A 27,889-nucleotide genomic window follows, 5' to 3' on the forward strand; every position below is an offset into this window, starting at 1 on the left:
GAATGAGGAATGAGGTGACCAACAGGTTGCACAGTCACATGGGATGGGAACATCATCAAAGAGTATACACGAGTATACACTTTGGGATTTGGTTGGCATATAACTCCCAGTGCAACAACCAGTCTGTATGTTCGAACACTACGGCCACACAAAGTGGCACAGCAAGGTGCCTGGATGGTCACTGCGTCCACAGTCTCCACACATAGTGCATTATGTAATGTTGAAGAAGGGAGGAATCATTGAGAGAAAGGAATCATATAACCTGGCAAAACACACTCCTCAACCTCCTCCAAATGCATGTTGATGTCTACTGTAGTTGTGGTATCGGCCCATAAGTGATAACTGATACTGAAAATAATTGTTAGATGTTGAGAATAGACAGGAAATAGAAGATAGAATCTCGTAGCATAGATTGGTTGTTGTGAATCTATACAATGTATTGCAGAAATCATCTGCAGGCAATTTAGCACTAGAGGCCTCGATACAATACACAAGTACACATGGTCTGCAGATGATCTAAACTAGAACTTGACCGGCGGTCTCGCTCTAGCGCCATGCCATCCAGGTGGCCAGTTGTCCGGGTGGCCACTCATCTAGGTGGCCAGTTGTCTAGGGTGCCCACTTGTTCAGTCAGACTATTTGGGTGCGGTAGGCCTACTGTACTGTACCGTACCGTACCATACCATACGTCTTATGGCTCTGGGTAGGAGAAGGCGGATAAACGTATTAAACGGTCATATTGTTGCGTACCCCCTTTCCATTAGGGCAGAAGGATATTTGCAGTGTTTAGTTGCCATTCTGATTCACTTTGACAGGTTTGTTACTCTTGGTCAGTTTGAAATGTAATCCATTCGAAGCAAGGCTTTTGACCATGAGTAGAAGTTTTGTCATTCCAGGCAAATGTGGAGATCAATTAGGTCTACCACTTGAGTACGTAGCTGTCAACTCAGCGCTGTCTGTTGCATCAGTTATTATCTATTTTGAAATTGCATAGGTCTTAGTGAGACTACGGCTATAGAGTTAGTTAGCCTGCATAAATCCTCACCCTTGCTTAACAAAAAAAACATTCTTCCAGTGGAGAAGAGTGTCCACACGTTGACATGGTCAGCATTTAGAAATATTACTGTACAACCATATGGAAATTTCCACTATTCCACCCCAGGTGCAAAATGCATTGTTTGCTACTCATATACCTGCAGGGTACTAATAGTAGCCCTATCTTTAATCACTAAGTAAAGTACTTTAAGGGAATGAAATGAATCACATTAAGTTGATAAGATCAACATCATTCACATTTAAACATGCACACAGTATTTGTAACTCACACTGGCATGTAGTGCACATTTTCTGTTTTGTTGTATTTTTTATTCCTCTCTTTTTCTTTCTCTCTATATCTCCACGAGTGGATGTAGCGGGGATAAAGGCAGGCTGATAATCACAATGAAATTATTCTGATTTTACGCTCCACTTGGAGCCGGAGGCCGCACAGCTGCTGCCTCACAGAGGCTTCACATTCATTCGGCGCCCGCCTCGCCTCTAATCATTCGGAAACGGGAATTCTCGGGGGCTAGAAACCTGCACGCCGGTCCCCTTCCCGGGAAAATATGGGCAGCTGCTGTATGGGCTTTGTGTGTGTGTCTGCGACACAGACAGACAGACAGTATGATGCTCAATCTATTCTCCGTCATACAATAAAGTATAAATCATGCTTGAGAGATTGCATGTATGTGTATGTGTGTGTGTGTGTGTGTGTGTGTGTGTGTATCAATAGACTGTAAAGGTATCAACACTATGGACACACGCACATTCCAATTCGCCAGTGATTGTTTGCCATAATATATCTGTGCATTAGTACAATATCTCAGTGCCTCTATGGTCATACTTGGTGCTTGCTGTTGTTTCAATGTTTCTTTTTGTTCCCTGTCGAGTGGAGCTCAGCTAACTGTACGCACATCGACAATGGTTACTGGGTTAAAAGCATATTAACATTTAAAACATCATGGGTCTTCTACAGGGGGACCGGGACCCCTAGGAGAGTTACTACAGGTGGCCGCCTTTGTGTGATAGGACCTTTATTTTTGAGGGGCGCTACCCCTCCTATGTCAAGCTTTGAGGGTTTGCGTAAACACAAACATTGTCTTACTCTTAACACAAACATTGAATGCCATTAACAATGAATGGTCAGCTTTGAGTGTCTTAACTCGTGTCACATTTGCCGTTGACAATGAAGGGAGAATTTACGTCATGTGTCTGAACAAATCGACAAGTAACGTCCTGATGATGTACAATGATAAGAGCGCCCCTCACTTCACACACGGGGTGATTTTGTTTTATTTTAATATTAATAATATATATATATATATATATTCTCGGGAGAATGTTGATGAGTTGTGGTAGCTTGATTATTGGCAGACTGAAGCTTCCTGAAGCTAATTGGTTTAGTGCGTGTGTGTGTGTGTGTGTGTGTGTGTGTGTGTGTGCGTGCGTGCGTGTGTGTGTGTTTTCCGACATTTAGCAATTTCATCAGTCCTTTTGCTGCTACTCCTACAAAGTTTGAAGCAAATCACTTCAAATTATCTCTAGAGCCGTGATTATTTCACGATCATTCAGATGTTTCATATTCCATTCTCATTGGATATGTGGAAGGCACTTTGGAAGTGCCTTCCAAAGTGTGTTGGTGGGGCCTATTTTACAAATGTGTGTGTGTGTGGGTTTTCCATGCCGTATGAGTCAAGTGTTCATCAATATATAGGATGTAACGTCTTTTCTAACGTTTTTCAAACGTTTTAGACCAGTATTTAATCTGTGAGATGGTGTTGTGCAGTGCAGGGGCACGGCGGTGAAGTCATAGTTTAAATATGTACAGATGACTCAAGAATTATTAACATTTTATGAAGGCAAAAATAAAGATTACAGATGAATTATGCAACAAACAAAAAAGATGCAACTGCAAGAGACGGTAGCCTATGCATTTTGTTGGATAAGGCTGAAACTCGAGTTAGTGATGTTTGCTCTTTAACCCAATGACAATTAAAATGCTCCTCGCCGTAAGCGCCTTCTGTTGTTTCACTAAAATGCTCTCTTTTAGAGTCTGAGACAATGTTTGTCCATCCTCTCATTAATATTCATCAGTGAGTAAAATTAGAACCTGCTCTTTGCGAGCAGTGTGTGCGTGCGTGACTGCACGGCACACGTGTGAGTTTGGGTGAGCCAGAGACGGCATACGCCTGCTTGCACTCATGAATGAGAAATGTATGTCTGTGCATGTGATTGTCTACTCAGTGACTTATATGTACATGAGTGAGCGTGTGCATGTGCGGCTCACTGTGCCCGCCCACGCCCACGCATCCATGCATGTGTGGGTGCGTTCGTGTATGTGCGTGTGTCTTCACAAGGCTCACATTGGAATGAATTATTTAACGGAGAGTCTCCTTCACTTAGCCATGGTCGGCTAAGCCCTGCAGGCACATACAGTTCTGCTCATGCCAGCATGGGAGACCATACCGTAACTCACCATCCTACCATCTACCCTCTGCCAACCCCTCCCTGCGTTACCCAGCTTATACTGCATGTCCCATGGCTACTCCCAGGACCATTGGTGTAAACATTATATTCTCAGCCACATTCTCCCTGGTATCCTATTGTGAACATTCGGCAAAATGCGAGGGGAAAAGTAGGGGGCCTATTATAACCCCATGAGAGACCCTTGTTAAGACAGTATAGTATAGTGTTTAAGTTGTTAACTGTGGAAATTGGAGAAATAAATGTACACTCTTGAGTTAAATAAACTCCACTCAGCCTCGCCCAGACAGACTGGTCCAGAAAGCAGTGAGGGAGAGAGAAGGAGTGAGTGAGCGAGATGCTTTCCAGAGAGGAAATGAGGGAGTTAAAAGAAGAAAGACAGCTAGGCGCTAGGCGGAGCGACATGGACTTCAGGAAATGGAGAAATCAGATTAAAAGAGGAGGCTTAGAGGAGGAGAGGGGGATGTGAAGCTCTGCGTTGAGCAGTATAACGTCAGACTCCCCAAGTTAGTAAAATCACAGAATAGGATCGCATGAAAGGATTAAATATTTGAGGACCCTATAAAAGGATGATCTCTCCTCACTCCTGTGTGTGCGTGCGTGCGTGCGTGCGTGTGTGTGTGTGTGTGTGTGTGTGTGTGTGTGTGTGTAAGAATGCGTAAGTGTACACTACACTACACACACACACACACACACACACACACAGACACACAGTTGGTGACAAGTCCTCTCTGCTATCCAGGAGCTGGATTTGAGTTGTCAGCGTCACCAGTGAAGAATCATGTAGAAATATTCATCCATGTGCATAACTTAATAATGTATTATCCCTCCACTTAGCACCCTGTGAGTGTGAGCACTGTGCTGTGTTGTGCTGTACTCTATCCCAAACCTCGCCTCAAGTCATCAGGCATAATCATTAAAGAATGATTCACAGGACTGAATTGCTGACGTCGGTCTAAATTCTAAAGACATAGACAAACATTTAAAAAGAGCCACAGGGAGCGCTGTTCATTGATGACTCTGATGAGCCTCATTGCGCTCTGGGAAAAAGCTGTTCTTCACCCTGCTTGTCCTGGCTCCTGTACCTCTTCCCAGACGGTATAGGAGGGCAAACAGGTTGTCAGAATATCCAAAATGACCTGGTCTTTTTCTCTGTGGCAGTGTCCAGCAAAGCGGAGTCTTCACAACAACTGAGATGGGGGAATGCCTCCATAAATCTGAGCTTTAGTGGGATGGTCCTTCCATGAGAGGTTCTGGACAGTATGAGGAGTCTTGTGTATGTTCCGTCAAGACGATCCCGAAACTCCTTATTCATTGTCCATGTTTCGGCACCATCCAGGCCTGTCCTTTCCTTGTCAGGAAGTCCTTTCTGCTACTGACTACATATGATCCAAGATATTTTAATTCCTCAGTTTCTTTGATATCACTGCCGTCCATGGAGCGGATGTTTGGGTGAACGGAGTCTTCATTCAGAAGCAGGCATTCTGTCTTTTTGGCACTGAGCAATAGACCAACTTTGGCTGCTGACACAGCCTAGTGATGTTAAAAGCTCTTGAGCAGAGGATATGTGTTCAGCAATCAGTGCGATGTCATCCACGTAGTCAAGGTCGGTCAGCCACTTCTGACTTTGACGACCATATCTTGCCATCGCTTGCCTATAATGACATAGTCAACGACAGTGAGCAATGACAAAGAGAAAAGGAGCGAGTGTGTTCGAGTGAATTCCTTTGTTGGTCCATCAATTACTCTGCACAAAGCAGACAGGGTTCTCATACATCACTGCTATTGCTTTCACCGTTTCTTCTGGTATTCCATAGACCACACACACCTATGCTACACACATGTTTTTATTAATTCAGTTCTGACTGTTCTGAGGCCTTGCTTAATTGTGGATGTGGTGATCGGAGTTCAAACCCTGGGCGGGGCATACCAAACCAAAGACCATAAAAAAGAGACCAAATGAAGTAATGAACCCAATGCCTTCCTGTTTGGCACTCAGCAAGAGTTGTATTTGGGGATAAGCCCCTGTCATGTCCAGTCGCCGGTGTTGCGCAAAGCGCAAGCTTGTATTTGTGCTATTTTCGGTGCATGACATCGACGACGTGCATCTAACGTATAGCTGAAGTGTATCAATAAGGAAGATCTCTGTGCTCAGCTTGACAGATGATCTCACGATTTTGTAACCAATATTTCACCCGGTGCCAATTGTGTAAGCTGTAATCCTGTGCGCTACTCTCCCTCTGCCAACCTGGGGAGAGCCCCGAACTGAGCTCATGTTTCCTTCAATGCATGAGGAGTGAGCTATAATATATATTATTATTATTTATTATTATTATTATTATAATTATTGTATAGGCTTAACTATAAAATAATTGTGGGGACAAAAACTAAAAGAAATTATAGTAATACAAGTGCAACCCCGTGCACCTTCAAACACACACACACACAGTCACACACACACACACACACACACACACACACACACACAGATTAACCGTGAAATGTAGAGTTGCAAGGATCTACAGGGTGGGCCAATTCAAAGCCGCAGGCTCAGAGTCCAATCTTACTGGGGGGATGTTATGCCTTCATTGCAGACTGTGTGTGTGTGTGTGTGTGTGTGTGTGTGTGTGTGTGTGTGTGTGTGTGTGTGTGTGTGTGTGTGTGTGTGTGTGTGTGTGTGTGTGTGTGTCAAGCACATTCACACTCACCACCAGTGACCTATGGTGGAGAGAGAGAATGAGATATGAGTAAAGACATAAGTAGAAAGCTTCAAAGAAAATGCTTTGACTGGGGCTTTCGCCTTGGAGCAGAGTCTATCTCTGAGAACTCATAGGGGTGACTCTGATCAAGGGCACCTTGTAGAAATAGAGGAAAAGGGCAAGGGCACTGTGTGTGTGTGGCGGTCGCAGTAATGGCGCCGGCTACTGCTTCTCATCGTCCAGGGCAGGCAAACAATCAGGGTTTCCAGACCTGAGCCGACAGCCGTGGCCGTTTTCTCTATCGGCCAGCGTCTTTTCCGGGTTTTTAGACAGCTGGTGGATGGAAAAGAAGGGGTGGAGCTTATAACATCCCATCGAGCGGTATAGGGACTGCAAAATTTGGTGGTCCAATGCGGAAATGCGACCAAAAAGGCGGAAATAGACGGTCCTTCGGGCTGCTTCAAAACGCCACTGAGCAATTTCCACTGACATGAATAGCGGAAGGGGCGGAGCTTCGCACCAGATCAGTCTCTATCCTTTTAATACTCTATGCACAGTTGCACACACACCATTAAGCTGACACAACGTCCGGTCACGGTGTTTTGGATCTTCAAAATAAGGGTTGAACGGCGCGATATCCTGGCATGTTATTCATAATCCTGGCGGGGAAACGGTTTTTAATGAAAGACTTTTTATTTTAGAAAGTTATGTTCCTTTGAGGCATGTGCATGGATACTTAATTGCTTCAGCTGTACAATAATGAAATACCAACCACTTACACATGCCATCTCTGCATGTCGGTTCAATTGTAAAACAATTGCTTTGATATTTGGCAGCATGCATGTCCATAAGATGTGTGCGCGAGCTATCTCTCTTGCTGTGGTTTGTTGCCTGCCGGTCTGCCAAGTTGGAGATCGGGGTTCGATTCCAGCTCGGTGCGCTAAAAGTTACATTGTGTTGGAAGTGGTCGAGGACATGTGGATGTCATTTGTGAATGTGCGTGTGAAAGTGGAAGTGCAAAGGCGTGTGTCGCGCGCGTGTCACACCGCTCACACGTGTGTTCTGTCCAACCTACTATAGAATGTGTCATACGTATTTCAGGATTGCGTTCCATTCCAGACCCTCTGGTGGTTCCTGGACAGCTGGGGTTAAGTCCTCAGGCAGGCAGTCCTCTCATCCCCCTTCTCACTCCTCCATTGCCTCTTTTATTATGATCTTCCATTTTCCCATCTTTTTCTCTGTCCTTTGAACCAGGTTGCTGAGCACACTTTAACCCAATAAAACCAGGAAAGTGTCATTTTATATACTTTGGCTATTCAAATATAGCACACTATATAGACTATATACAAGCTCATAGTGTGTCTTGTAGATCTGATATTTTAGAAAAAGCGTGAAAATGTGTGCAAATCTTTGAATATATATATATATTTTTTAATTAACATAATATTTAACTCAAATATTTGCTTCTCGCTTCTTGAGGTCCCTGGAACAAAACATTTTGAGATGTGGTTCCGTGGCCAAATAGCGTACATATAATTTTGGGGGATCCTTGACATGGAAAATGTTTGAGAACCACTGATTTAGAAGACATTTTGAAGAATCGTACTCAGGTCTTGATGGGTTAAAAAACAGTACAGTAGCAGCATAGGCAGCCTTTATTCAATGCTAAGACCATTGCTTTGGTCAAGAACATTGGCAGGAGTAAGGACGACTAATTTGGCTACTGAGCAGCTCAACAGAGGAGATCATGGTTCAGTGCCTTACTCAAGGGTGACTGCAGGCGTAAGGATAGGTAAAGTGAGCCATTTATCTCGTATACCTAGATTCTCCTCATCTTGGTTTTGGACAATAATCACACGACTTACCCCATACTATTTCTTTCCCCCCAACATTATTTATTACTTTCACACTTCTCTCGATCCTCTTTATCTCCCCATCTTTCTCCATCCTCCCTCTCCTCCCCGGGGGATTGACGACATGATGATTCTGTGCTTTATATAATAGCGCTGTTTAAAGACACCCTTGTCCTCGCCTGACATTTGCCTCATGACTAGAGCTGACAACCCATGTGGAACGCACACACACACACACACACACACACACACACACACACACACACACACACACACACACACACACACACACACACACACACACAGAAGTGCTTTAGTTGAACCCATTTTGACCTGAGATCAGATTAAAAAAATGTCTGTTTGAAAATGACAGTTTTCTGAAAAAGCTATGTTTCTATGTCAGTCGTTCTTCAATTTTTCAAAAATAGCTAAAGCTTTACATAATGCTAACACCAAAAGGGGTTCCCGCCCAAAATGGGTTAACCCATGAAGCGGCATGAAACGGGGTGAGTTACCATGCAAGACAGAGCCCATCTGTATACTTTTGCATAATACCAGTATGGTATTTCAGATTTTTAGCAATATGGCAAACGGTTGTAGTTCTATAAAAAATAGTTATTATTCAAAACGATTATTAAGATGCAAATCGATGACAAACAGCAGGAGGCAGGCAATGACATACTGTATAGTAGGAATAACTTTATTGTTCACTCATTGAAAGATTGATCATGTTGACCTTTTTTACAAGTTAATCCACATTTTGCAATTCAAAGAGTGCACTGTACAATAATGTATATGTTTGAACTGAAGTTGGTGAACTAATGTGAGATGCATGATGGTGTCATCATGTGTCCTCAAAGAATGGATGTCTACAGTATATACGGACCGTACAGCCAATGTCCTGCTCAATAGCCATGCACATCTGATTTGAAGTATTATGTAACACAGAGGTGACAGAAGTACTCTGTAGTGATTGTAAACAGTTATGACAGCTGTCGAAAAAATGCGGATGATCACGATGTTTTGAACAGCTCGATCTTCCCAAAGTATGAATGTCATTTGTAAAAGGTGGTGACATATTCCATTGACCTCAGACTAGACACAGGCACATATCAGTAGTCACAGCCAAAAGTGATTTTTGACAGTGTACTGGGTTTCTCAAAAGCATCTCATGGACAAAATTGCCTTTTTCCACAGGCTCATGAGTCATGAATCATGAGTCATGACGACGAAGAGCTTTTTTGAATCTCAGTGTCTTCACTGGATGGTTTGTGTCTTAGATATTCTTCTACACCGACAGATGTTATTGCTATTTGATACCCATTTACCCCTTAACTGAACAGCAATACAATGCATTTCTAGACACTTGTTATACATTGATGACTACGGACAACTCTGACTCTAAATCGGAGTAAAGAGAACCTAAAGATAGAACATACAACATAGAGTCTCATGTGAAGTCTGAAGCATAAGCTGACCCGTAAGGTCCAATTGGTTCCAGTTAAATTAACACTCTGTGTAGCTATACTGTAGAGAGGCGACGGAGATAAGTAAAACGTTTCTCGTGGGGCCACTGACAGATGATGACAAGGCGTGAGGGCCGACGGTAGAGCCCAAAATAGGAGTGGAAGTGGTGGTGGGGGTGGTTGTCCATGTGAAAATGCAGCCAGACATGCATTCCCCATTGCAGCACATAGTAGTGAAGGAGAGCAAGAGAGTCAGACAGAAAGACAGATGGATAGGCCTGTCGCAATGATTACATCATCGCCTAATTGCAATTGTTTGAGATATAATCACAATTATTTTCGCATAATCGTAATTTTTCATTTAATTACCAGTATATGTTCAATGTTCAATTTAAAAAACAACTAAATCGTTAATCGCAATTATTCATGTGACAATAGGCTCTATGCACAGCGGCCAGTTTGGAAAGAACTCTGGCCCCTTCCCTACTTCCTTCATAGGTCTTACCATATTTATTAAGGCTCTGTTCCATTTAGTGTATCACAGTGGTTCTCAAACGTTTGAATTTCAAGGACCAATACAAGGAACATCCGTTGGTTACACACCCGTACAGGGCGATTTGGAACACACTCAAGGACACTCTGAGACCCACTGGTGTAGCAAAGTGTTTACAGTGAGCCGAGCAGCACCCTGATACTTTTTGACCAGAATGGAACAGAGCCTTAATTAGTATCATCGGTAACACCTGTGAAGGAAGTATGAAGAGGACTGAGTTCTTTCCAAAATGGCTGTTGTGCATAATGTCATGACAGCGACAGCCCTAGAGATGGAGAGGCAGAAATAGCTACACAGAGAGGGGTTTTTGGAGCAGCAGCTTCCAGAACTCTTCATTTAAAAAAGCCAATCAGTGGCTGGAGGAAGAGTCCGACAGTTCCCAACACACACACCGTGACAAAAACCCACAGGAAGATCCGGTCAATCACCATGGCAACATACTTCCAGTCGTCCTCCACCTGAGAAGAGACAGAGAGAGTGCATGGGACAGAAAGAGAACAAAATTGGACAAGAGGAGGAGAGAGGACACACGTCTTAGGAGAGGAACAGAGCGCACAAGAAGATGGCATTTAAAGGGCAATGACACTTTGGTAGAGTTTGAGTTCTCTGTTTCTCTGTTGATTAGAAATTGATCTTCCAAATTAGTCTGCTCATTGACTTACATTGCACTGGTCAAGCAGGTCTCAAAGTCACTCTTTTAGCACAAATCAAACTTCATGTTTATGAAGCACATTTAAAACAACAGAAGCTGACCAAAGTGCTGTACGAGGTTGAGACTTGAGACAAACAAATATGTACATAAACAAACGCAAACAAAGCTGATTCTGACACGATTTATTTTAAATATTTTTTATTTGATTTCATTTTTCAAGAAAAAATGTCAATCAACTTCATGTCAATTTTGCTATTTGAAGAAGACCCAGACTGGAGCCGCAAATCCAGAACCAGATCTTCACATTTAAAAAAAATAAGAAAAATAAATGCTGTACTATGTTTCGTGATGTTATATATTGTCAAAATGTGCTTTGTTTGCATTCGTTCATGTTCATGCTAATAGTATTTTAAAAGAGCTCTTTCACCGTACAATGTTAGTCAATGAGGAGAAATATCAACAACTGAGCAAGACATCTCACCAATAGTTGGAGTTACATCATACCATGGTAACAACGCAACCGAAACCTCTATAAAAGTTGACACTTTTTATAAATAAATAAGTACGCCTCCCTCTCTTGAAAAGAGACATGACTGCATGTTGCTTAATGACATCTGAGTGAGCTGATGGGTTGTAGTAATGACGCAAGCCATCACATTCACTCCAGATCACTCAAGTACACACACTGAGTGGTGTGAGTGGTTTCAAGGAAATATCCTAAACAGGGATATGCATGCGCTCGCGCGCATTTGTGTGTGTTTGCGGGTGCTGTGCATGAGTGTATACTGTAATTGTACAAAGCAAGTAGGGCAGAGGTAAAAAGGTAAAAACACATGAGGCGCTATGAAACTTTTAGGAGGGCGGGTGTGTGCGTGTGTGTGGATTGCAAGCAGTCAGCTATGGCCTATTGTATCAGGGAGCACAACAACATTGTCCGGAAGAAAGTATAGCTCTTCTGTATGCATCATTGAAACGTAAAGGCCTTACAAAGGAAAGACGGAGCGGCAAGCACAAACATATCAGGCTGATCCAGAGAGCCATAAACAAGCAGCTTTACTTCCCTATTATAGCTCCCATGTAAAGAGCTTTAACGCCATTTAGATCCAAGGGAGGTAGAAACACAGACTCACACAGGCACACATCCTGCAGAGTTAACTGTGAATAGAAAGCCTACAGTCAAATCCAGTGTGTTTGTGTGTAGGTTTGTGGATGTTGCTAAGCATTGTGTGTGTGTGTGTGTGTGTGTGTGTGTGTGTGTGTGTGTGTGTGTGTGTGTGTGTGTGTGTGTGTGTGTGTGTGTGTGTGTGTGTGTGTGTGTGTGTGTGTGTGTGTGTGTGTGTGTGTGTGTGTGTGTGTGTGTGTGTGTGTGTGTGTGTGCGCGTGCTTGCTTGCTTGCTTGCTTGCTTGCTTGCTTGCTTGCGCGTGCGTGCGTCCGTGCGTGCAGTTTGTTGTGGCATTTCAGGACTGCTTGGCCAAGCACATTGAGTAGTAAGATTTCACTGAAGTGCAATAACTGCTACTATCATATAAACCACAATAGGGGTCAAGAAAGAGTGAGGATGAAATAGTCCCCTTATCTCTCCAGTTCTTACTGCAGGATATAATCTTGGACCACAATTCCCAAAAGCTAAAGTAGGCTGGGAATGAGACATTTCAAATCAAGTCGCAAGCTAACCAACCCATTTCCTGAATAAATGTCTGACCAGAGTACTATGGTACGTAAGCACCCCCATGTGGCCCATAGGGCAGGAGCCTATCTCCTGTTTCTATTGTGTGAGGCGGCTTTATGTGCAAGTACATACCCCAGTCATGATGTACACCCCCTGGGCATGACGCTAGTATGTCACGTCATAGGTACCTATCCCAATCCAACCATTGGGAATGCTGTGTGTCAAGCAGGGAGGCATCGGGTCCCGTTTGGTTAGTGTTTGGCATGACCCTGCCAGGGGATTGAACCCTGACTTCCCAATCTCAGGGTAGACACAAAACGCGAGGCTCCTGAGTGCACTATAGATATTGACCTTTTACAGACAAGTTACAGAGTTGCTATTTATTTGACAAAATATCTTACTTTCACTTTATCAAAGAGGCAATGAATGTTTTTCATAGCACATGAGGAAAACAAGACAGCATTGTGTTTGTGTGTGATATAATGTACCTCTTTGGCTTTGTTGCGTGTCCTCATGTTCTCAGCGATGTACTTGACACTCTCGATGGCTTGCTTGATCTCCGGGGAAACCACGGAGAAGGCCATCACAGTGCTGACCGGCGGCGGGGTATTGAGGGTCCTCTGGAGCTTTGGCACCTCTGACTCTTGGGGGGCCTGGGGCGGGACTTGTGAATGAGGGGCCTGCTTGGACGGAGGGGGGACCACAGGGGGAGGGACAGGGATCGGTACCTCCTTCCCTCTGTAGGCATACCTCCTGTCACGCTTCAGCCCTCGGTTCACCTCCCTGCCCCGCTCCCTGTTCGCCTCCCCGTACTCCACGCAGTTCATGGAGCCCCCGTCCAAGGTGGCGCCCCCTCCCCCGGCTCCACTGTCTAGCTGTGTGCATCCTAAACCCCCCACACCAACACCTCCTCCTCCTCCTAGGCTGTTTTTCCTCTTCTTGCTCCCGCCACTGTTCCTCCGTCCTCCTCCTCCTCCACCACCCATCCCTCCACTGATGCTCCCGGAGGAGCGGCAGCCCTGGCCGATAGGCCGCCGCATCAGCATCACCCGCGGCAGAACCCCGAGGAACACGGAGCGGACCCACTCAGGCATGGTGTGGCTCATGGGCGTGCGATAGTGGACATTCAGCACGAAGATGGTGATGACGATGCTGAGGGTGACGAAGATCATGGTGAAGAGGAGGTACTCGCCGATGAGGGGAATGACGAGCGACGTGGAGGGGATGGTCTCGGTGATGACCAGCAGGAACACAGTGAGGGAGAGCAGGACGGAGATGCACAACGTGACCTTCTCGCCGCAGTCGGAGGGCAGGTAGAAGACCAGCACCGTGAGGAAGGAGATGAGGAGGCAGGGGATGATGAGGTTGATGGTGTAGAAGAGGGGCAGGCGGCGGATGTAGAAGGAGTAGGTGATGTCCGGGTAGATCTCCTCGCAGCAGTTGTACTTGATGTCGTGCTTGTAGCCCGGGGCGTCGATGATCTCCCACTCGCCGCTCTCCCAGAAGTCTTTAAGGTTCACCTGATAGGGAGAACGTGTCAGTGTAATATAAGAAGCTACTGTTGACTGCTTTGGTGTAGAACCAATATTTGAGCACTGGATGTTGACTGGATGTATGGAGATAATTGTTTTTTAATCTCATCAACCGCATTCGTGTAGGTTTTTTATTATTATTTTAATTGTTTTATTTTTTACCAGCTGTCAAAGTTTAGCCAAATAATTACATTAATTATAATTGTTGTAGTATTGTATGACCTCAGTGCTCGATATTCATATCTCTTTTGACTTTCAATGTTTCACTGACCTTTGAGCCGATGAGTACTAAGTCGATCTTGGCCTTGTCGTAGGTCCAGGAGCCAAACTTCAAGGAGCAATTCTGGTAATCAAAGGGGAAGTAGGTGATATCCATGGGGCAGGAGGACTTGAAGATGGCTGGAGGAACCCACGTGATGGTGCCATCAAACCTCAGCAGAGCTTTGGTCTTGTCTGCCACCAGGAAATCACCTACAGCACTGGCAGGGCCAGGGGATATTTTGAAGCAGATTTCAGTTGTCACAGAACAGGTCAGAATAATGATGTTACATTATGCATCTGAAAGTGTCAACTTTATGCCCATACTGTATATGGAGCTGACTGATATTTGTGCTGATGCCATGACAAGACACTCAATATTTGGGCGTAGTTGCATTGCAATTAAAAAAGTAATTACCAAGTGCATATATGATATGATGTTTTACATATTAAATCCCAGTTTATAGGCATTTTAGCCCATTTTAGCCACCGTGGACGCCATCTTGAAAACGATGCCTTTCTGGTTGTTCGATTTTCCTAAAGTTTTAGTATGTTATTTAGCACACCCAATCCATTGAAAACTCTATTTTATCAATTATGTTGGTTTTCAACAATACCTATATGTTAGAATCAATATCTGAGCAAACAGACCCAATGCGTTTGCACACCTTTTTGAAAACCTTGTACCCATACCTACCACCACGCCAAAATTAAAAAACGAGTCAAAAAGCCAAAAGTTGGTGATGTCTTAGGAGTTTGCCCCAGCTATAATAACTCAATGTGGCTGAGTCATAGTGACATGAGCATGACGACGTGATCCGCCAGTCCTCCCTTAAGACCATTTTAATATAATAAGATTAGAAGTTAAGCTTCACACAGAATTGGGGTTACACGTAAAATTTTCCACATAACAATTCATCATACTTATTGTACAAGACAATATCAGGCCTCCAAATCTTGTTGGAAGGAACTCGGATGAACTCGATCCCATCGTACTCGACAGGAGCCCATTTCAGCTTGTAGTCGTTCCAGATCTGAAACACAGATAAACCATCATGTAACCAGATCCTAACGTCATCATGGCTGTCTGTGAAGTAAGACCAGGGCACTATCTGCACAGAGCAACAGAGCTGTTACCTTTAACACGTTTAAAAATCTGTGGCTTTTGTATACTATTTAAATTGACAAAGCTTTGTTACCCCCTCCAACTATATACTTTTCCCATTTTCTTAAACAGTTTTTATTATATTTTGACACTTGCTTCTTTGGCAATGTAAACGTTTGTTTTCTCATGCCAGTAAAGCAATTTTTTTTTTTTTTTTTTTTACATCAAATCAAGGATCAATTCAACTCTACTCACATGTCTCAACCACAAATTAGTCTCCATGATCTGATTCACCTCATCCTGAAAGAACAAAGAGCGAATTAGACTGAATGGCTGGATGGATGTGAATGATGTAAAATGTTTAAATCTCTTTTTTTGGACAGTTCTAAACATGGTAATTTAGCCTCACCACTTTGACCAGTTGAGATATGGAGACCTCAAACTCCACTGTGACGGGATCAGATACATTCTCCACTGGCCGTATGAACTGGTTGTACCTGCGGAATAACCTCCGGAATAGCCTGTCCTCACCTTTGGATGAGTTACAGTCTGGTGAGGTGACAGTGAAAAAGAGAGAGTCAGAAATGAGAGTGTTAGTAGACAGACAAGGTACCAGTGTTTCCAAAACGTTTCAGCTCAAGTGATACATTTGGTGTCTCCTTTGCAGTGCCCAAAACATATTATTATCACTTAAGCCCTATATGTAACAGTGAACATATCTTGGCTGTAGTGCTGTAGTTTGTGGATTTAAAATTTAAATTTTTGAGTGAAATAGTTTTGAAACATTTACTCGTGCCACTAACACTATGATACACTGGGAGAAATGGGTTTGTCAGAACTTTGTCCTTTGTGGTTCCCGAAGCTACACAACCCTTGAAGTCCTACAATTGTTGAAAGGTCAAGGTCATCTTTCACAAAGCCAGCATGTAGGACTCCTTCCTGTGGTGCGGGACTCTGTTTCTACCACCACCAGAAAAGACTATAGTATATACAGTACTACCACCCCTTCCACACACACGCACACACTTTGTTTTAATGGCTTAATCAATGTCTCTTTTCTCTGCATGCAGAAAAAGAGGGCCACGGGAGATGGAAATGGGGTGTGAAAGGCGTCAAACATTTCAGCTGCCTATTTACAGGAGTGAGAAAAGTGAAAGCTTGAAAGCTTTTAGCAAATCTCCAAGCAAAAGACACTTACAGCTAGAGAAGAATGTGGTGGCCTTAGCGCGCGTGTGTGTGTGTGTGTGTGTGTGTGTGTGTGTGTGTGTGTGTGTGTGTGTGTGTGTGTGTGCACGTGTGTGTGTGTGTTGATCATTTTGTGGAAGGCTGCCACTAGTAACTCTGGTGCTACAGAGCCATGCCTATCCAAGCAGAAGATGTTTCAATCACTTGGGAAAGCACGCAGAGACACACGCACATGCGCGCACGTGCACACACACACACACACACACACACACACACACACACACACACACACACACACACACAAATTCCTTCTCTTTCTCTTAGTCTCTCCATCTCCTTCGCTTTGTCTCTTACATCCCTCTACTCACACTGACTCTTTATTCTTTATTCATTCTTCATCTAATTTAATTTACTTTATTTTGACCTTTCAACAATTGTAGGACGTCAAGGGTTGTGTAGCTTCGGGAACCACAAAGGACAAAGTTCTGACAAACCCTTTAAACAAGTGTCGCTCAACAAAATAATATATTTTTGTCTTGTCTCTCAGGCGTATCAGCTTGTCCTTTCTCTTCTCTTTCCCCTGTTTCTTCTGGCTGAGTGAACACAGTCTCCCAAAGGACAGGCCTGAAGTCTAAAACTCCAGAGCCTACATATTGTAGCTCTAAAAACACTGGTAATCTGTCCTAAATTTTTTTGTTGCCAGTGTCCCAACAGACTCAACACTGACACCAGTGTAAAAGGCAGAGGGAAAAGCTGCCAGCATGTTGGTTTCATCTCATATACTGTAGATATTTGAATGTCAAATTCGCCACAGTGGATAAATCAGCACAGCTGGAAGAATTAGGATTATCTCACTTTGTGATGTGACACATTGTTGGCTGTAAGATCTGTATGTTGACAAGCAACACTGTCGTACTACGGACTGTACGGAGAATGAATTTGCAATTTAGGATAGTGTTTCTCAATGGGGCTGTTGGTGTTTGTTCTTATTTATCATTTTATGCGAGTTTAGTATAGCTTTATTCGAGTGCAGACTTTCATCATTTCATAATTAGTCTTTCATTATCTGCTGCCAAATTGTGAATCCATGGCTGTTGGTGTATAATTGTGTTTCTATTGGTGTAATTATGGTAAATCTCTAGCCCCTCAGTCACCCATTATACGGCTCCAATGAGAAGCAACAGTCCGCAGTAGAGCTAACTGCTGTTCTTATAGGAACTCTTTGTCAATGGCAGACATGGTTCTGGTCATTCTCCAGCATGCTCTCAATGGTTCCTCTGTAGAATAGTGTCATGATGGATGAAGGGGAATTCGCTTTTTTCAGTCTCTGTAGGAAGTGTAAGTGTTTCTGTGTGCTGTTGATGATAAGTGGGGTGTGCTGTGCACACTAGGGCCTCTAATAACCATCTCCTTGGTTTTATCCACATGGTCAGTTGCTCCACCTCCACTGTACATTGTATAATCACCATTCGTGACACCTGTGTTGTTGTCAGCTAATTTTATGATATGATTGGAGCTGGACCTGGCAGATTCAACAGTCATGAGTCAGCATGAGGAACAGGAGTGGACTGAGCACGCAACCCTCCTATCCTTGTTTGCGTGTAACTGTTGAGACTCAGTTTCCCTGTCAGCCGAGCACACTCAACACCGCTGTAAAAACATGTAGCAGATCTACAATCTCAACACGTAGATCAGTTATTTTCAGTAAAGAGGTTTGGTGTAGAAGGGAAAAAGTAAGGGGCCAATGATATAGTCTTGGGGGACCCCGGTCTATGTCTAATATAAGTGGTTAACAGCTCATTCCTTGGCATAAGTAAAGTATAATAGAGTCAGTGTTGGGCAGTAGCTAGCTACAAGTAGCGAAGCTACATAGCTTACTACATTTATCAGTAGCTTGATGGTAGCTTCACTCCTTTTGAACCAAGTAGCGTTTTTTGTAGTGTAGCTATTTTTAGACCCAAGTAGTGACGTAGCTTTCAACAAAAGCTACAAAGTTACAAATTTACTGTTAAATAAAGTTTTGTGGGGGGAAAAAATCCCTGGAAAGAAATCCATGATTGGTTGGTTTAGATAAGAAGAGTCTGACACAAACAAACAGGCCACCCGCATTCTCTAGTCCAGGTGTTCCCAAACTTTTTTGGACCAGGTACCCCTTTTGGGGTAGATATTTTTCCAGGTACCCCCTCATCCTCGCAACACGGATAACAATATATTTACAACCACAAGCAGTGTTTCCTGAAGGAAAAAGCTTTGGCATGGTGCTGGGCACAGGCCGCAATTTTGATTAATTAATTAATTAATTAGATTAATACATTAAGATTAATTTGTATTATTGCTCTTGTATTGCTATTGGAGACACTGGGGGACACTGGGGGACACTGGGCAGGCACTGAGGAGGCACTGGGTAGACACTGGGGAGGCACTCAGGGGCACACTGGGGAGGCACTGGGAAGGCACTCGGGGGGCACACTGGGGAGGCATTGGGGAGGCACTCGGGGGGACACTGTTTAGACACTGTCTAAATGTATACGTCTAAATGTAGACGTCTAAATGTAGACGTCTAAATGTGTACGTCTTCTCTTATGGGGGTCCCTGGCATATCTTTTCAAATGGGGGTCCACAGGCTATGTAGTGTCAATTTGGGGGTCCTTGACATGAAAAAGTTTGGGAACCACTGCTTTAAACACTTTAGCACTTTATGAACATGAACAAAATAGATGGGTCCCCCCTGGAACTCCCTCAGGTACCCCTGGGGGTCCCCGGACACCACTTTGGGAACCACTGCTCTAGTCTAAATCCCTGTCTCTCAGCTGGTGCACAAATGGCTAGGCTGTGGCAATAATAATAATTTTAAAAAAGAACAAAAAATAACTAAAATCGTTCATTTTTTGGAACCATGAACTTTAGTTCAAAATGTTGAATTATGAACTGAATTAGTTCCTTTAAAAAACTATAGTTAATAAAAAAAAGAACTTTCCCAACACTGAACACATGAATCAGCCACACCGCAAGGTACATTAATACAAGTAAATGTGAAAAAGTTGACACCAAAAGCCAGACAGAGGGCTTGTTTCCAGTTTGTTTTTTAATAAACAACCAAACTCAGCATTTTTGCCTGCCTATTAGGCTATTTGTTCGGTGGAAACTTGATCATGAAGTTGATAAAAAATATTTAAAAAAAAGTAGTGTCCATGTAGCTAGCTACTTTTGCCATGTAGCTTATAGTGTAGCTTGCTATAATTATCTGGGGATAGCTTTGTTGTAGTTGAGCTATATTTAATAGAGAGTAACTGGTAGTGTAGCTTACTACATTTTCCAAGTAGCTTGCCCATCACTGAATAGAGTACTGATGATTTCTTCATCCTCGCCTTACTGTGAAGGACAAAACACTGCTCATGTGACACTGGCAGGCTACAAAGTGAAAATAATAATAATAAAACAGGAACCCCCCTCAAAATCCAATCACCTGCACACTCAGTATTGGCAGTTACATAATCACAACATCTGGCATACACGGTTGCACGCACGGTTGCACGCACACACGGTTGCACGCACGCACGGTTGCACGCACACACGGTTGCACGCACGCACGGTTGCACGTTCAGAGTACCCTGTGATTTTATTGCCCACATATTGTCCTTCACAAAGGTAGAAACTTTCAAGAGACTAAAGTGCAGTGCAGAAGTTAATTCTCTGAACAGAAACCGGAATAAGATATAAGACATCATTTAGTGCCCTAAACAAACAAATTAAATCCATAGACTTGGCTCTGGCAAATGATTTGCGTTATAAGTGCTCTAAACAAACCGTAAAGTCCATAGACTTGGCTGGCTATAAAGTGCTCTCTATAATGTGCTCTAAACAAACATTGTAATATCCTCAAAGTCCATAGACTTGCAAATGATTTAAGTCATAAATGCTCTAAATAAACATTAAAAATCCCATAGACTTGGCTGCCATATGATGTAATTTTCAAAAGCCTTGCATTGGAGAGGCTAGCGTCACTCAAATAGTGTCTTTACAGCAGCTAACAAAAAACTTTCCAGACGTTTCCCGAGGTCGTTGTCTCGAGTTGAGAGTGAGACTTTAGGCTTAAATTAAAAGTCCTTACTCTTGGGACCTCTGCTGTAATTTATTTCAGCTCTTTGCAACCTGCCTTACAAACTGTCCATCGTTCCCTGAGTCAATGCAGTCACAAAACCACACTTAAGCCTCTGATTGGGTGAGGGAGAACAAGGGCAATTATAATCAGTCAAGTGTGTGTGTGTGTGTGTGTGTGTGTGTGTGTGTGTGTGTGTGTGTGTGTGGGGGGGGTAATCCAAGAACAATTTTTTTTAATGTCCCAGCAGTCATTCCCCATACTCCTTTTTCTTCTTTCTGAAGATCTTGAGTGTACTTAATTTAAAGGAAGTTATTTGTAACCTTTGCCCTTCCACCGGGTTGCAGCCTGGAATTTTCTATAATAAACTGTACTTTGTGACACACAGAGTAAATCTTCTCATTACACTTTAAAGATCTGTCTCTGACAGTGACAGGATACAGTCAGTGACAAGTCTTCATCCTGTATGTAGAGTGCTTTCAAAAGCAACAATGAGTGAAGTCTGTCTCTATCCATGGTGTTTATTGGAGCCTAAAGCTCCAGAGAGACTTGTGGCCCCACACCAGGGGGGCCTTTGATCAAGCTTGATGTGATATGGGCCCGGAGGCGTTGGAAATGCATGTCAGACACTCAGAAGTAGCTATACAGTAATTACCCTCAAATAAATTGCTGGCTTTAGTGTGTGTGTGTGTGTGTGTGTGTGTGTGTGTGTGTGTGTGTGTGTGTGTGTGTGTGTGTGTGTGTGTGTGTGTGTGTGTGTGTGTGTGTGTGTGTGTGTGTGTGTGTGTGTGTGTGTGTGTGTGTGTGTGTGTGTGTGTGTGTGTGTGTGTGTGTGTGTGTGTGCGTGCGTGCGTGCGTGCGTGCGTGCGTGCGTGCGCGCGCGCGGCTACATCAGTCCTTGCCATACGCGGGTCCTCGGTTGGATGACCTCAGGCATCAACAAATGCATCTATATGCAGTTCTATTTTTCAATATCAGAGAGATTGTTTGTATTGGCCACTGCAGAGCATGCAAGAGAAAAAAAGGACAGAAAATAGTGTGTAATTTGATAATAATGTTTTGACCGTCCGTCCGGCTGTGTGTGTGTGTGTGTGTGTGACCATCTGATATAAGTATAGGGGTGTTGTGTAAATATTGTACAGCAAACACATGTGTGAAAACTGTGTATGTTCATACTTTAATCTTTAGTTTTAAAATGAGTCATATTTAACCTATAGACCTACCAGTAATTTGTATTAGAATTATGTTTTTAAAAAACGTTTTTGCGAACGCAGTGAGCACTTACTATGAGACCTAGCAGCTCATGTCTGTGTGTCCGTGTGTCTGTGTGTCTGTGTGTCATGCTTTTGTGCCCATATATGGAGCTGAGTGATTTGTTTGTGATTGATGCAACACATTGGACGTATAGCTGCTTTGGGGACTCCTTATATGGTTATGGCTAAGTTAAAAACTTAACTTAAAAATAACTTAACTTAAATATGTACGAGCTGCGTTCGCTTCCCACGTTTGCGCGTCTTACTGGTGTCTGTTCTTGCATTTTCGATGACATGTGGCGAGTACTGATGCTGAGTCAGTGCAGTGGAATGATGAAAACGTTGCTATACTTTCCTGATAGGATTTTTGCAGATTTTGGACATTGAAATAAGCTTGGCTTTATGTAATTAGCTATCCATGGAAAATGTACATTTAGGAGGTAGGTAATTGAATATGAGCGTTTTATGAAGCCTTCCTGAAGAAAAAAAACAGATATACATTGTAGCTTGTTTGTTATAGAAAATATTACGCATGCTGCCCCTAGAACTTCTCTCAGGTCTGGTTGGATCTGGCCTAGACCTGTTCAGACATGGGTCTGATTGTCCTCCAGGCCGAATCAGGGGTATTTGTTTAAAAAAAAATATTTTAAAACATTTATCTTTATCCGGATCAGGTAGCACTGCAGCTACCGGTCCATTTCGGAACAGGTTGTAACAGGTCACCCGATCTACTATGAAACACCCCATTCAATGAAAAGGAATTACAACGATTCATAGTACATCGGCTGTACAGATTGTACAGTACGTTTCCAGAATGCCTGGCTGGGCATAGGCGTGTCCACAATGTTTACATTTTGATAGAGCCAAATACATAATTATTGGCAAGGTCGTGAGATCAGGACAGTCTGAAGATTATACGTCTTTTTTTGAAATATTGATTTCTGAACCTTGAACGCTGAGCATGTTTGAAGGTTTATCAGGGGCTACAGCAGGACCAGCTGTTAAAGAAAGCTCTTGACCTCAGCTGTCATAGTCACTTTTAGGCACCAACCGACGCAAACATGTGCGTCAAATATGGAAAAAGGTTCTACTAAATAGTAATTTCTTTCCCCACCCCACCGCAGTATAGTGCAAATGTCTAAATTTGCGATATCCTGATTTTCGCCAAGAGGCTCTAACGATCCACTAGGAGTGGTTGCCAGGTGTTTTTTTGCCATACATTACTTGATCACTCTTCTACTAGTTCAACAACCACACTCGCACTGCTACTGCGGGAGCAAGATCTGTCAACCTGGTAAACGGGGTTTGATTGATTGAAGTATTTATTAACAGTATGCAGAATAGGTATATTTCAAAGGAAAGCACAACTCAATACAATATGGATGACACAATATGGACGACACCATAAAGCTTATTTACAATAGGGTCCACCATTTTCAATTAATTCATTCAGGTATGTGATGAACAAACAATACGGGCCCGGGTAGGCGGCTACATCAGTCCTTGCCATACGCGGATGGCGTGGATTGGATGCCCTCGGGCAAGAATAAATGCCTGGGTGTTACTCTATATCCAGTTCTAGTTTTCAATATCAGAGAGATTGTTTGTACTGGCCACTGCAGACACAGCATTGTATAAGATAGTTGCATGCAAGACAGATGAGAGAAAAAAGGATGCAGAAAACAACTATTTTTCTGTATTTGATAATAATGTTTTGACAGTCCGCCAGCCTTCTTCAAGATCAGAGAATAGCTTGTATGGCTAACACTTCTGTACGTACTAATGAAAGATAGGTACTGGCATTGAATGCTGAGATTGTATGATTTTGATGACTGTTCCTAATTTTAACTCATGCATTGCACTTTAGTAAAAACCTTCATTGGATCAAAAGGAGAAGAGGTAGTGACTGTAAAGGCATGGGGAATAATAGCCATCAGCGTCTGCTTTGTGTATGGTGTCAATGGGATAATAGCCTTCAAAGTCTGCTGTTTGCACACTGTCAGGTGTAGGAAGGGGGGGCAAAGTCATTATGCAAACATCAAAGAAAGCATTGTCTATTGAACAACTAAACCTGAGAGACCTGCCAATGAAGGGGATGAGGATATGAGTGTGAGTGGAAGGGACTATAGTGATGTTCTGCCACCGATTTAAATTGGCAGGTTTTCACTCCAAATGACTAGTGAATACACTTTGTATTGTTTTTATTGCTGTAGTTACTAGTTATGTACTGTTGAACATACTGTAGACATATTGTATGTTCATTTTGAAGCTACTTTCTTTGACAACATTACTTTTACTTTAAGTATTGCATTACCAGACATAACGAGGCATTAGGCAGTTTTACTCTTTATATTACAGAGGTTAAGGCAGAATGCAGCCTGTATTGTGCCGCCCGGCACCGCCAACCTCTTGGCTTAACACATGAAACCAATGGTGTATTCTGACCAGCAAAAAGGGAAAGGCCTCATATAAACTTAATGTTAGTTACCAGTGAGCCGTTTGATAAGAGTCCAAACCCACCAATTACCAATGGTATTTTGAAAAAATAAATAAAATGAAAAGTCTCAATCAATTTGAGATTTGAATTTATTATAGTTTCTATTTGAGAACATTTAACTTCTAGTAAAGTAAACTTAAGTAAACAAATACATGTTAATACACAAATAACATTTGATAGATTTTATTTTTTAGATAAACCATGAACAACATGTATTATTTTGTTCCCATTGTGCCACCTCCATTGGTTTCTAATTATCTATTATTCTTTTCAATTTTATTTTCTTATTATTTTTGCTTTATTTTACAGAGCGCACAGAGAAAGACGCTGATGAGGGTAGAGAGGGTGAACAGCAGCCCAACCCAGGCAGTCTCAGGCCCAAATCAAACATGGGGACACTGCAGTTTGTGGTGGACACTTTATTCCAGCATGCCTCGGCATAGACAACATCTCAATTTAGTACATCCTCAAAACTCTGCCATCCAGCAGCTCTCAGTTCGACTAAAAATATACCCCAATCCCAAGAAATGCAGGATCAGCGATTCCTCTGTAATAAGGACAGATCGTCCAGGCCTGGATGGTAGGAGACAATACCTTCTATAGTCCACTAATCGTTCCCCCCACTGGGAGAGTGTGTGTGGCTATGCGTGTTGCGCCTCTGTGTCGCTAACACTTATCTGAATGCACAGCCCTCTGTTCAGCACCATACAAAAGCCCACACGCACTGTAAGGGATTCAGGGGTGGAGGTGAATGAACAGATGCCAGTGGTGCAAAAACAGTGACTAATTTCTATATTTGCAGCCAAGTTAAATATCACTGTATATTATAATACCTTGATAAAACTGAAATGACTCTTCTCTCTCTCTCTCTCTCTCTCTCTCTCTCTCTCTCTGTCTCTCTTTCTCTATGGGGCCCAAATCTGGTTCAGGACCAGGTCATCCTCTTACAGCACCATTTCCTCTCCCTTTGATGAGTTTAACTCAGTTCGAGGGCAACACAACAAAGCAGTCGACTGAGGCAAATCATTTTTATCTAAAGAGCATGACTGACAGTGGCCGGAGTGGATGGGAGCAAGATGGTTGTAAAAGCAGACTATATAGGGCTGTATTTTGCGTGTCTTAAGTACCAGGTCTTATTCCCTAACTTGAGTAAACTAAAGACCTGGAGGAGTGATCAATGCCATTTGGCTATTCTGAGTGGCCAAAGAGCATTGACCACTCCTCCAGGTCTTTAGTTTACTCAAGTTAGGGAATAAGACCTGGTACTTAAGACACGCAAAATACAGCCCTAAATTGTATGTCTCATACTTTTTTATTCTTGCAGAGAACCTACAGTTATAATGGTTGGGTTGGGACCCCCATCTGAGAAAGTATTCAAGTAGTCACCCTATACTGTTGATACCGAGCCTGCAGCAGTAGATATTTATGAAACTTTGGATCAAAACATAATTCACTACACTTTTGTTTTGATTCAAAGAATTTAACTAAACTTTACATTATCGCTCTCTCTCTACCCCTTGGGAGCCTCACAAGAGCCCCACTTCAAAAAGTGCTGTGCTTGGTGTATACACATGAGTCTTGAGGCCTTAACATGAAACAAACACAATATCAAATAGGGAAAATTAATAGTGCTGAGTCTTGAAAACAGTCAACATGCAGGCGAGAAACATGGACCACAGAACAACGTAGAGCATAGAACAATGATCTAACGTATTAAAGGGTTCCAAAAGCCAAAACTTTTCAGGCCCGCAACCCCCCAAAGGCCAAAATAATCAGATTTGAACTGGGAACACCCCAACCAGTGGCATTTCCAGGAATTACATTTTGGGCAGGCAAGAATTATATTTTGGACAGGCAAGATGTGTTAACGTCCCCCCGAGCACAATCGTAGCACTAAAGGTTTTCAAAGAGATATACAGTACCTGCCAGACGAGTAGGATACAAAGGCTCTACCGCAACGGCCAATCAGCTGTCCACTAATAATTCTCAGGTCTTGTTTTTGTCCTCTCTCTTTTCTCATTGTATGGATTTTGGCCAGGCCAGAAATGGATTTGGACAGGCGGGCGCCTGCCCTTGCCTTATTGTAGATACGCCTCTGACCCCAACCTGACAAGCACTTTGACCTTCCACAGATAGACATGACTCGCACTGCATGCAAGGCGTGGTGAGCTTGTAGATCAGCTATAAAAGTCATTCAATTGTCACTTTAGAAATGTGCAGATGTCCTGTACACTTATGCGGTTTGTTTGTTTACTGTTGAGTGAGGAAAACAATGTTGCTCATTAAGCTAATCATCTGGGGACCCCCTTGGGGGTCCCGACCCCCAGATTGGTAACCACTGATCTAAAGCACAAAAGCACATTTAGACTAAATGTCATTATCATTGAGTTTGTATAGGCTATATGTTAAATGGCAGCCAAAAGTTTTGTTATGGCTTTATGTGTAGCATTGTAACTTTTCTAACCCAGACCTCATAACCTAATAGCTTTGAACATCTGGACTCATTCGCCCATGATTGAATTAGCACTGACAGTCAACGAGTATATATAGCCTAATGTAAAGCTTCTGGGGAAAACTATGCCTACAGTATGTCGCACACATCGGGATCATAATCATAATCTGACATCATGCCAGGGGCACTGCACTGTCTGATCATAATTATCTCAGTAGTGCTTGGGTAAGGAAGCCGTGACAGCCGGTTCCACACACTCCACAGCATCCGCGCACCGTGTTGTCCGGACTGTGCCACGTGAAAATATCTTGTTTTAATAAATAATTCAAGATCCAGGTCAGACATGGGCTGTCTCTCTCACAAGTCATAGGTTAGGTATCGTCAAATAATAACAACAAAATTGCGTATAGGAAATGTTATGGTGCAGATTTAATCTGCAGAATTAATTCAATGTTTATTATTCCATCAATGGCTATAGCAATTGTGCAAAGTTCTTCATGGGGTTGGAGACAGCAAAATAAAAGTGGCACAATTAAGTGCGCTGCAGTGCGCACAAACAGAGACAGAGAGAAAGCTTATTAAATTTAAAGTTATTTAATATGAATTTCACCCCGTCTTTAGTTCTACTTTTAGCCCAGCGCATTCACTCTGACACTCTGACAATGCGCTCCGATCTTAACTCCGCGGTATAGGATAGCCTACATGCACTACAGGCGCGCCGCACTGTATCTTATTTGGTTGTCTTACCTTGCGCTGTGAGGAGGAGAACCAGCAAGAGGATGCCGAGTTTACCGCCGAGAGTCATCGATACATCGGCTGCGGCACTTGGCGATTGCTCCTTGTTGATTAAAAAAAAGATGAACAATGAGTTAAGGCTTAATTACTGCCGGACGACGTCTGTCTCGAGGCTGAATTTCAGCGGAACATTTTGCTGCGCTCTCCTCGCTTGTGGAAAGGTTGGACTCGGTTGGACAACTTCAACATGTCCCGCCCCCACCACAACAAGCCAAACATCACGACCCGAGTCAGTGTTTGACTCATTTAGGGGTAAACTGTCGCAGTCTGTCCTATAGTGAACTTTTGAAAGCTGCCT

At 43.0% G+C, this 27,889-nt stretch overlaps 1 protein-coding gene across 1 annotated transcript; it reads right to left on the reverse strand.

Annotated features, from left to right (window-relative positions):
• Positions 1-8,800: 8,800 nt before the first annotated feature.
• LOC308323039 (neuronal acetylcholine receptor subunit alpha-3-like) lies at positions 8,801-27,737 on the reverse strand. Its single transcript, XM_080774630.1, has 7 exons — positions 27,544-27,737; positions 15,720-15,859; positions 15,566-15,610; positions 15,130-15,239; positions 14,219-14,426; positions 12,904-13,935; positions 8,801-10,551 (listed from the first exon to the last, which is right to left on the reverse strand). The coding sequence occupies exons 1-7, from the start codon at positions 27,599-27,601 to the stop codon at positions 10,426-10,428; spliced, it is 1,719 nt and encodes a 572-aa protein (XP_080630756.1). The 5' UTR covers positions 27,602-27,737; the 3' UTR covers positions 8,801-10,425.
• Between the last annotated feature and the right edge of the window lie 152 nt (positions 27,738-27,889).

The sequence above is a fragment of the Protomyctophum bolini genome, assembly GCF_963924005.1.
Source record: "Protomyctophum bolini genome assembly, chromosome: 10".
NCBI classification, from domain to species: domain Eukaryota; kingdom Metazoa; phylum Chordata; class Actinopteri; order Myctophiformes; family Myctophidae; genus Protomyctophum; species Protomyctophum bolini.

Bases quoted from the DNA above. Each gene is read 5' to 3' on its own strand.
- LOC308323039 (XM_080774630.1), bottom strand. From the start codon at position 27,601: ATGACTCTCGGCGGTAAACTCGGCATCCTCTTGCTGGTTCTCCTCCTC. The intron at 13,936-14,218 runs GTCAGTGAAACA...TCTCCCTATCAG, and splicing joins TAGTACTCATCGGCTCAAAG to GTGAACCTTAAAGACTTCTG. The intron at 10,552-12,903 runs GTACATTATATC...GTCTCTTCTCAG, and splicing joins CACGCAACAAAGCCAAAGAG to GTGGAGGACGACTGGAAGTA.